This window comes from Lutjanus erythropterus, chromosome 12, assembly GCF_056507025.1.
Source record: "Lutjanus erythropterus isolate fLutEry1 chromosome 12, fLutEry1.hap2, whole genome shotgun sequence".
NCBI lineage: Eukaryota > Metazoa > Chordata > Actinopteri > Lutjaniformes > Lutjanidae > Lutjanus > Lutjanus erythropterus.
Window position 1 is genome coordinate 7877085 of NC_139328.1, and position 11326 is coordinate 7888410.

General features: G+C 39.8%; 1 protein-coding gene across 1 annotated transcript; it reads left to right on the top strand.

Annotated features, from left to right (window-relative positions):
* The first annotated feature begins 1172 nt into the window (after window positions 1–1172).
* stap2a (signal transducing adaptor family member 2a) lies at window positions 1173–10996 on the top strand. Its single transcript, XM_084733209.1, has 11 exons — window positions 1173–2053; window positions 3842–3913; window positions 4762–4881; window positions 4979–5035; window positions 5131–5282; window positions 6050–6181; window positions 6287–6356; window positions 7445–7547; window positions 7637–7732; window positions 7817–7945; window positions 8939–10996. Exons 1-11 carry the CDS (start codon window positions 1946–1948, stop codon window positions 8992–8994), a joined length of 1095 nt encoding a protein of 364 aa, XP_084589335.1. The 5' UTR covers window positions 1173–1945; the 3' UTR covers window positions 8995–10996.
* Window positions 10997–11326: the final 330 nt, after the last annotated feature.

The following is an 11326-nucleotide window of genomic DNA, read 5'->3' on the forward strand; positions in this document are numbered from 1 at the left end:
CTGCTGTCACAGCTGAAATAGTTGTCTAAATGCTGTGTGGCTGACATTGATTGCAACACTACATTCTGTGATGACTCCTATTGCACCCGTACCTATGAGTGCCTCAACTAGAGCTGCAACCATTAATCGATTAGTTGGCAACTGTTAAGTTAATTGCCAGCTGTTTTGATAATCAGTTAATTTTTTGAAGAAATTCTGTGATTTCAGCTCCTCAGATGTGACCGTTGTCTGGTTTCTTTAGCTCTCTGAGACAGTAAACTGAAAGTCTCTGGGTTGTGGGAAAAAAAAAAACAAGACATTTGAGGACGTTACTCTGGGCTTTTTTGACATTTTAAGGACCAAACAAGTAATTGATTAATCAAGAAAACGATAGATTAATCAGTAATGACAATAATCCTTAGTTGCAGCCCTCGTCTAAACTTTGCAATATTGATGAATGAAGTATTATCAGACTTAAAAGCTTTATTTTATTATGTTAATGGAATTTTCCGTGTTAAAATGTAACCGCTTTGCATGTGTCTTCCATTACAGCTTCTGTGTCTTGAACACAATGCCTTATTTTTATAACTGTGACACTGTGGGGAGGCTAAAAGTGGGATTATCCTGGATTATCTTTAGGATATATGGATTACCTCTATATTAAGTGTAATCTTCTGTGTATTGTATATTTTTGTTACTATGTAAAGGGGAATGAATGCTGTTTGTTCGCTTCTTTAAATAAATATTAAGTAATTAGATTTGAATCCCAGCGTGTCTTCATAGATAATTACAGCATTACAACTGAATTGGTCGTTTTGATACAATTTAATAAGGTATATGAACTAGGGATGTAAAAATATACAATATCAATACTGTACCAGACTGACGATATGTATTGTAATATTGTATTGGTAGTTATTTCATTTTATTATTTTTGTTATTTTATTAAAAGGACTGCTAGTGACTGGTGCATTGTTTTAGTTTTGCAGTTGTACATACATAATTAAAACATTAATTTCCAAAGACAGTTCACGCCAGTTATTTGCACTCCACTCATTTTTATTTTATTTTTGTCAAAGAAGGAAAGCAGAAGCAGTTTAAGTTAAAAATAAACAAATTTTATACGGAAAAAGAAAATGCTGTTCACATTAGATTTATTATTTTTATTTGGTATCGCAATAAATATTGTAGCATGGACTTTTTAGTGTGGTATTTTCACCCCTTTGGTTTTTTGTATTGTTACGTCCCTAATGCAGAACTGTATTGTCTTTGTCTGACATGTTTTATCCCACTAACTACAAATAAGAACATCCAACTCTTACTGGCAGCCGTTGGTTTTACCTCACATAGATCAATATACTAATGAAACTCAAGTCGTCATTTTTCTTTGTTTTTTTAGTATCGCGATAAATATAGTATTGTGAATTTTTTTTGTGATATTATGATATCGTGAATTTTTGGTGTTATTACTTAGTAAATAACTGTACTGTCGTTGTTTGTCATGTTTTAACCCATTAACTAATGGCCATAATATCCTACTTTTACAGGCAGCCATTGTTTTTGTCTCACATTTATCAATATACTTATGATATTCATTTTTTCTTTTTCAATATCACGATAAATATCGTATTATGGACTTTTATCAGTATCATTATAATCCTAATATACACTGATGGAGAAAATATCATAGAGATGCAGGTTTATTTTTTTGCTCTTGATTCTTACTGACATTTTGACAGTTGCTCCTCTTTGCTAAATAAACATCCTTATAATTTAGACATTTATCCCCCAACCATCCGGTTTAAATCTGCACATCCACCCGTCTGCATGATCCCCAGACACGGCAGGCTGTAGCAGCCAGCTGTTGGATTATTGCCACAGCACTATCTCATCGGGGAAGGCGTGTCACTCCCCGAATTACTCAGCGCCCCCTTTGTCCTCGCTCGGTGCCCAGCCAGCGACACTCATGGCGGCTGCACCCGTCAGGCAGCGCTCCGGGCCGGGGGGACCCCGGGCGCAGCTCCCGCCCTGCTACTACGAAGGATACCTGGAGAAGCGAGGACCGAAAGAAAAGGTAGGCGCACACCCGGTGCAGATGGAGTGCCATGTTGTTTCTGATGCATGCCGCGGATGGCGGTGGTCAGTCTGCGTGTCAGTGCACCGCACACCGGCTTGGTCTCCCATTCCCAGAAAGCTGTCAACTTCCTTATTGTGTTAGAATGGGCGAGGCGACACTGTGCACATTATTTCACGGGTGTGTTGCGCTGTTGAAGTCTGCTTTAGCCACAATCTGACAGGACAAGCATGCAACAATTTATGAACGAATCACGACGTATGAATCGCGGAGATCGGATTGCTGTCAAAACACTGTCATCTAAATCACATCACGGGAAGGATTTGCGGCTGTATATCCCTTATCTCTTCAACTAGACATCCGTGTCACATGCAGAATATCTGCCAAGCGTTTTCATCTCACAGACATCAATGCTGACTCAGAAATATTCTCCTCTGTTGACATATTTGCTCTGACAGCCTGATCCCTGAAGTGCACATCCAATATTTCAAATACCAACTGGCTTTCAGTGAAATTCACAATATCCTCAGTTATTATTTTGCATATTTTTTTAAAATTTACCTTCAAAAATACAAACAGCGCAAGATCTCAGACTTATATGCATTTAAAATGTTTATTTCTCAAATTCTGTTCACAAATTTGTTAAAAATGTTTGTGAGCACTTCTCCTCTGCTAAAATAATCCGTCCACCTGACAGATGTGGCATCTAGAGATGCTGACAAACCGCAGGATTATTGCACATGTGTGCCTTTGACTGGTCACAATAAAAATGAAAAACTATTATATAAAAAAACTGAACTAAGGCTATTTCACAGATGGCTACAGATGGTCAAGTAAAGACTTGACCACTTTATCTTATCTTATTTTAACCCTAACCAACCAAACCAACAAGGGCAATGAGCACTGGCCAATCAGAGGTCATGACTTTGCCCTCCTTGGGGAAAAAAATGGTTATCTGTAGCCTTGGAAAAAAAAAAAAAACATTTATTAGGCACTGAACTATGACTATTTCACATAAAGCTACAGATACAGACTTTTTTTCGCAGGAGGGCAAAGCCATGAGCTGTCCTACTCTGCCTCTGATTGGCCTGTGCTCGTTGGATTTGTTGGTTGGGTTGGTTAGGTTTAGTTAAGATGGGTCATGACTTTGCCCTCCTGGGGAAAAAAATGTTATCTGTAGGCTGCAGTGAAATAGCCATAGTTCAGTGCCTAATAAATATCTTTAGAGTGAGCAGCTCAAGGCACACCTGTGCAACAATCATTAAACAGCATCTGTACGTGCCACACCAGTCAGGAGGATGGATCATCTTGGCACGGGAGAATTGCTCATGAACAAAGAGATTTTAACAGATTTTTGAGCAAAATTTGAGACGAATAAACCTTTTGTGTGCACAGGAATGAGTCTTAGATCTTTCACTTCAACATCCAGCTAACCAAAAAATGGGAACAAAAACCAAAGTGTTGCTTTTGTATTTTTGTTAAGTGTACATATATGAGGTGACAAAGAATGGGATACCCTCCCCCCAGGCCCACCCCCCCATCTCATTAGGCTCATTTTAAAGCAATATAGACATGTAATGTGAGCCTGGCTCAGGTGCAGGGTATTGCACTGATCCATGGCCACAGACCGACAGCAGCTGAGGCTCACTCTCTATCCCTCTCTTGGGACAGGAAATGTGGAAGTGATAAAAAAAAAAAAAAAAAAAGGAAATATCCATTACACAGATGTGAGCAGCACAGCAGTGAATCCCCTTGTTTTATATGTGTGTTTATGTCTGTGTGTGACAGGCATCCAGACGACTGTGGACGTGTCTGTGCGGGAATTCTTTGTATTTCTTTAATAATGCCAAGGACGCTCATGTAAGTTCAACACTGTGTACGTTTTGTTTTTTTGTACACCATAGTGTGCTGAAGCATGTTTGTGGGTGGCGGGCCTCCCCAGGGGGGATCCAAACAGTTTCAAGGGAAACTCAGTGCATGGAAGTGAAATAAAGTGACATTAGTTACATCAGTTATCAAAAGTAATATGTATGATTTGATTAAAGAGAGTTCAGAGATACAGTGTTGGGAAATTTTACTGTTTTTCCCAAAGTCTGTGTGCTCATTCAAGACTCCAGTTCAGTTCTTTATTGCCCTGCCTGAAATTTGCCTTGCAGCAAAACCAGTGTTCAGGGACTTTTTCTGTACCAGCACCGTGTGAAAGTTAATTAAAAAACATCCTATTGTGTGTACTTTTTTCCACCCTTTTTGCTGTGGTATCGAGTATTAGGGCTGCACAATTATTCGCTATATTATCAAAATTGCAATATGGCCAAGTGCAATATCCAAAATGCAAAACCCAGCCAAACCAAGGTGTGAAAAAAGAGCATTAAGCATAAAGAAGTACTGTAGTGCTGCATAGATGCCCCGGCCTAAAAATCTTCTTTAAATGAAAGAAAACCTGTTTGTTTGGTACCTGACCCCATCAAATATCACACCATCATGATTTCAAGGGTTTTCCTTTCAGTATTGTCCCACTAATCTTATTGCATAACATAACCATAATTTCAGTAAAAAAAAAATCGCAATATGTCTTTTTACCACATCATGCAGCCCAATTGAGTGTCTTATTTTAATACTTGAATCATCTTGAAGTTTGAAATTCTGGTATGGTGACAACTCTGGTCTGAGGCCCACAGTCTCCGACTTTGAAAACCCCTGTGTTACAGTATGTGGAGAAGCTGGACCTCGGCGGGTTTGTGTCCTTAAAGGACGACTGCAGCCGGGACAGAAACCTGGAGGCAGCCAGGCTCATCCTGCGCATGAAGGATGGAGAGACCAAACTCACAGTAATGCCACTCAACACACACACACACACACACACACACACACAATGTTAAAAATAACACTTTTTGCTTGTTGTTAAAGTGCTGTTGTCTTTTCCAGGCTCCTAACTTGGAATCGAGGGAGCTGTGGAAGGGTTTCCTCTACTCCGTTATAGATGTAAATATTCATCTTTTGCACACCTGCATCCTTTTATCAATCTGTCTCATTCTTGTGCCGTCTCATAAATCTTCTCCCATCTGTCCCGATCGCAGCTGAATGTCCCGTCCTGCCTCACGTTGCTGCCGGGCCAGCTGCAGATGCTGAAGGAGGTGGTGGACAAAGAGAGGTCCAGGAGGAGAACTCGCACTCCTACACGTGCTCCTCCCTCGCCCCTCTCTGTGCCTTTAGTGGGGGAGATCCCACCGTGAGTTCTCCTAGCCTGACTTTAGCCTGGGTTGCATAACAGGGGCTATTTTTTAAACCAGATTAAATCGTGGTTTAACTTTAAAACTATCTTAAAATTAGGAAAGATTACATTTTAACCTCTCTATTAAATTTGTGTTGCACCAAAACTCAGAACTCCAATTTAAACTGTGATCCAGTATAAACTTTAAACTTAGACTTGAGGAGGTTTAACTTTTAAGAGGGATGCCTTGAGATGGATTGAGCAAAATAATCAAGTTCCTCAAAGAAAGTTAAGAGACAAATTGATTCCAGTTGAGTCTTCTTTATTTCACTGCAGTTGATAATTTGATGAGTAGGTTAACTAAGCTAACTAGTTTTTAGCTAACAAAATAACATTTTTTCTTAAAAATATAACTTTTTTGTTGTTGACTTTTTAGATAGATAGCAAACAATGCACCATTTAGTTCACTATTTAGCTAACTAGCAAACAATTTAATATTTGGTTACCTTTTTTGCTAGCAAACAATGCAATGTTTTATTAAGGAATTCACAACAAAAGTTAATGGGTTTTCCCCCTTTTTTTAGACTTACCTGGTCCCACATGCATTCAAATAAATTTTTTATAAGTTAGTTATAAAGCAAGCCTCTCCATGCGGATTAAACTCTATTTAATTTTAGTTTGCGTCACTAAACTTGGATTTAGTGAACTGAAATACGTTTTTAATTGTGCAGCAGAGCTCTGCTTAGTTTTAACTCTGGATTTACTCATGTTTGCGTGCCGTGCAGGTGTTTTCGCCCTGTGTCCCGAACAGAGGCTGAAGTCCTTTTAGAGCGGCACCCAGATTGCGGCAACATGTTGCTGCGTCCGGGCAGAGACGGCTGCTCGCTGGCTGTCACCACTCGGCAGGACCTCAATGGGTAAAAACGCCTGCTGAACTCCTGCACACCACAGCTGCAAATCTCAGTCAGACGCAGCGTTCACCGCAAATGTTACAAGGTTTCTGTTTCTCCTTTTTGCTCCAGGTCGGTGTTCAGACATTACCGTGTGACGCAGAGGGACCAAGGTGGTTACGTTATTGATGTAGAAAACCCTGTAAGTTCATAATATTTGAAGATCAATTCTTAATATGTTTGATTACCTCATATATTAACAGCTTTAATGTTGATCAAGATTGTGTTATTACAGAGGAAACTTCCGATTTGGGATGCATCCATCCTACTTTTTCTCAGTACAGATCCCGCTACTTTAATCCATGATATCTGCTGATAACATGTGCTGATCCAATACCGGGGATACCAGTAGATTTAGTATCTGTATACTAGAGCTGCACTAATTCACATTTTTTTTTGACACGCAACACACAACAGATTTGTTCAGTGAGGAATCAACCATTTGATGCTGCAAATCTCCAAACAGCTCTCTGTCTTGTTTGCTGTCAGATAAAAGCACAGTTTCATGAGTGACAACTTGTCAGATTTAAACATAGCTGTATCTGTATAGACTGTGGGACCAATGCACTAAAGTCCCAAGTCAAGTCCCAAGTCCTAAACAAGTCATAATGTGCTCTTCATCAAATGTAATGCCATTTTAACAACAGAGCCTTGACATGACGTTCTTAGTGAAACTTCAAATGTAGAACAAAGTTAGAAATTGTTGCATCTGCATCTGTAATTTTCAACCCACATGATTTCATACTTTCATCTTTTGTTGGTGAACTAAATTATCTTTGCATCATTTTTTTCCAACTGGAGCTCAGAGCTTAATGGTTCTCTCCCACAACTTGATTGTTGGATTGGTTCAAACAAAGTGTTGACTCTCTGAGAATGAACGTCACCGTTAGTTGATTCAGCAAACGACAGTTTATATGTGGAGTCACCTTTTTTTATGTGGAAGTATCAAGTATTTTCAAGTCAAAAGGCTCAGGTCCAAGTGAAGTCACAAGTCATTAGTGTTAAAGTCCAAGTCTTTTTTGATTTTGACAAAGTCATCAAATTCGTGACTCAAATCTGACTCGAGTCCACACCTTTTTCAGGATTTGTTCGGACACGACAACAGCTCAGCACACAGAGGGTTTTGTAATGGTTCGAGATGACACAGTGAATGTCTCAGGCTCAGTGTGAACACCATTAACAAACCAGCAGTGTTGGGCACATATTAGAGCAGGTTTCCTCTTCTTCCAGATCCCCTGTGCTGACCTTCACGAGGTCATCGACGCTCTGGTAGAGAAGACAGCAGGAACTCTGCAGCCGTTCCTCCTGGAGGAGCCTTACGAAGAGAACATCAGTGAGGCGACCACGCAGCACACACGTATTATCAGCATTCTTGTATTTTGTCTATCCATGCATTTTCTTCAATTCTCTTTCTGTCATCAGCATACGTTTCTGCCAATGATGAGAATGGCGAGAGGATCCTCCACACTGCCCCTTCCAGCCCCCTGCCAAAGGCTCCCGCCCTGCCTCCAAAACAAGGTTGGTCTTAACCTCACTGACAAACCACATGCAGACAGTGTCAGGCACACGGTGTTAATGATCACTGCTTTCACTCTGGCGCAGACCGTTGGCCCAGCAGCCCCCTGTCCAGGTCTCCCGCCCCCGACCGGCGTATCCTGACCTCACCAGTGCCGGCCTCACCCACCAACCCGATGAGACGACTCATCCTCTCCCCTTCACCTCTCTCACAGAGTGAGTAGACCATGCAGATCTCGCCTGCTGCAGTCGATCATGAGTTATTACCACTTCTGTGTCAACTCAGTGGGTCCATCCTAATAAACACTTGCTGTATTTATGAATAGTTAGCACCTACTTGTTTGACATGAGCTGCATTTCTGCCCAAAGTACCCCAAACTTTTAGTCCTAAGAATTCATTTTCAAGGAACTGAAAAGTTCATTAAGTCTGCTGTTGTCTGTGTTTCCACTGCGGTCAAAAGATGCCATATAAAGTAACGGTCAGGCACTGACCTCGGCATGACAGCTCAATGAAGATGGGAATCCATCATCAGCCCATCTATCATATGCTTTTTTTTTTCCTTTTTTACTTCGTGTTGAGGTGTGAAACATAAGTTGCAAAACAACTGTTTTGTGGCTGCAGATGTTTAAAAAGTGTGGCTGAAATAAAAGGCTATATTTCCATTAATTTTGACAGTGCCTGAGTTTATCAGAGCTCACAGGGACACTCTTGATTAATAGGGACATCAATTTACTTCCGCAAATACAAATACTGTACATCGTGCACTCGAGCTCAGATGATTTGTTGGAACAGCATTAAAAAAGACACATTTGGGAGAGAGGAGGAATGCAATTAATAAACCAATTAAATCAAGTTATGTAGAAACATATACCGTACTTAAGAGACATAAGTGGTTTATGTCTGATAGAACATTAAAGAACAGACCATATTTCTTAAAATGTCTGATAAAGGATATATTATATAATACTAGCAAACCTGCGCCCCTTACATTTTTTCAAGGACGCGCCTTTCCGGTCACAATGCTCTCCTCCAATTTTCCTCAGTAGTAGTACATCATGTCACCGTTCCAGTATGAATGGCCGCCCTAAAGACTGTGGATTGGTTCAGCAATGGCGAACTGGTTTCCGGCAAGTGAACGTACACTTAAGTGCTCAAGTAAGTGTAGGTATTCAAAACAGACCTGGTTTGTTTCTTCTGTGTTTCCACAGCACTCAACGAGGAGCTCAAAATGAAGCTGGAGAAGAGGCGAGCCAGTCAGGAGTGACTTCCTCATAAAGGAACGACCTCCTGTCACAGCATACTCAATCTTCAGTGCCAAACCCCTTCTCACCGCAGCTATGTACTCATCCTGTGCCTTCTAGGTGGAAGACAAGGGACTACAAATGCCGCCACTTTCTTGTAGGGAGACACACAATTCTCCGAGTTTCATTCTTGTAGTCTTTGCTACGTGGGTGTTGGATGTTTAAATTGACTCTGATTAGACTGATAAACACTGGATTAGGTTCATAAAACCTCATATGAAATGCTGCCTGCCTTTGTCTACATGCATTAATCTGTTTACAAACCAAGTCTGAGCAAAAAAAAAAAACCCACAACAACAGTGAATCTATGTGACTGGCAGCTACGATCTATCGGTGAAGCACTGGTACATGCCGGACCACCAACTGAGCCTGATGTTTTCCTGTCTGAGCCCCTGAGCTGCTGATGTTAGCGCTGCAACACTGGAGACTAAGAACAAACAAACCACAGACTTCCAGGATCAACACCTGAGACCCGAGACACTTTATCTGCTCTGAAAGTGAAATAAGCTCAAGTTTCGGCTCAGAAATTCTCCCATGAACATGTAACATGACTGAAAAAAAAGAAAAAAAAAGAAAGGAAAATACAGTCGAACTGGCTGGAAACTGAAACCCGCACAATCTCTGCCTGCTGCTCCCGAGTACTGTTTGTGATTGATAAGCAACCTTTAAGTGTATCGTTGATTCAACGACTCAACTGTTGTGACTCATTTATGACTCAACTTTAACTGTACTGTCGGTGCTTATTTGAAAGTGTTTACTCATTCTCTGCTACGGTGTACGTGTTGGTGCTCAGACCTGCCTGGAAAACTCCAGGTGCTTTCTGTTCCTCTTCTAAGAAAATCAGTCTACTGTATTCATGTGTGACGGTGCCCTCTAGTGGAAAGAGACAGAACAATTAGCAGCACACAGTCTTTACTTGGCAAAGAACAACCCTTTTATGTTTCAGACTGAACCCTGGCAAAGACTTTTGGCTTTATCACAGCATTACACCACGCCCTACCTCTCTACCTTTAATAACATAAGTATAATGTGTTACAGACCTGAAGGTGTTTAATCAACACCATGTACTGTATTTCTACGTGGGAAACTCATCAAGTGATATTTATGTCAATTGGCCAGTCCTTGCGGCAGATTTGAAGTGTCTGAGTACTAGTGGCAAACTGTGATCAAGTGTCTTCTTACAATGAACAGTTTCTTGTATATAATGTGTTGTGTCTACTTGATCACTATCACAGAATAGTGTTTGTTAGATATCAAGGGCATTAAATTGTTTTTGCATGGATGTGATTTGTCCTGGTTGTGAATTGATAGATTGTGATTTCTCAGAAGTGCACTATTTATTTTTTTTTTTTCCCCTTTTAGGACCCAGTCATTGACTAAATGAAATTGAATGAGGACATTAGATAATCAATACTGAGCAGATGATCGGAGAGAATTCTGGACAATCTGCCCATAATCAAGTTAATAATCACAGTAAGATAAAAAGAGAAAATGTTTCAGCAATTCCTTTTATTTTCTACAGATTATTTACTCACACCCTTCAGTAAATGCAGTTATATTGGAAATCAAAATGTTTCTCCATGTTTTAAAAAACATTGTTTAATTCTGAAACAAGGAGAAGCACTTCTACTTTGGTGACCTTTCCACTACTGCCAAGTGGGAACTGGAATCCAGTTTCGATTCAGAACAAATACACATTTCTCTTTCTTATTTGTTAGTATATGGGGAGATTCAATCTACTTTTTTCTTTTTTGTGTGTGATCCTTTTTTTTTAAGTTTATTTATTGTTCATTTTTTCTTCTCTTGATTTTTATTGAAAACTGGAAGTAATTTAAATAAAAACAAACAAACAAAAAATAGTTGAAATGTCAATAATGTAAGATGAAGTACAGGGGAGGAACACCATAGGTGTTATCCAGTTGAATCTAACACTATTTTATTGTAATAAATACTTTTCGTGGAGCTCATAGAGATTGTTTTCTTGCTGGTATCCTGCCAAAGAGGTATGGATTTGGATTTTTATTTGTTCATCATTTTTGGATGAGGCAACTTTTTGTTATTCGACTTTGCTGCACCATACCATAAACCTGTGCTGTGGACAAAACAACAGAAACAACCTTGGATTGCATATTTTGTGTTGTATGATACAGAAGCATCAATTCTAATGACAAACTTATCCCAAAACAATAACTTAGTATCTCACAAATAATGACTAACTTATTGCAAAATCTTAAAGTAATGACTTCCTTATCTCAAATATAATAAGTTAGTATCTCAAAATAATGTCTGAGAATC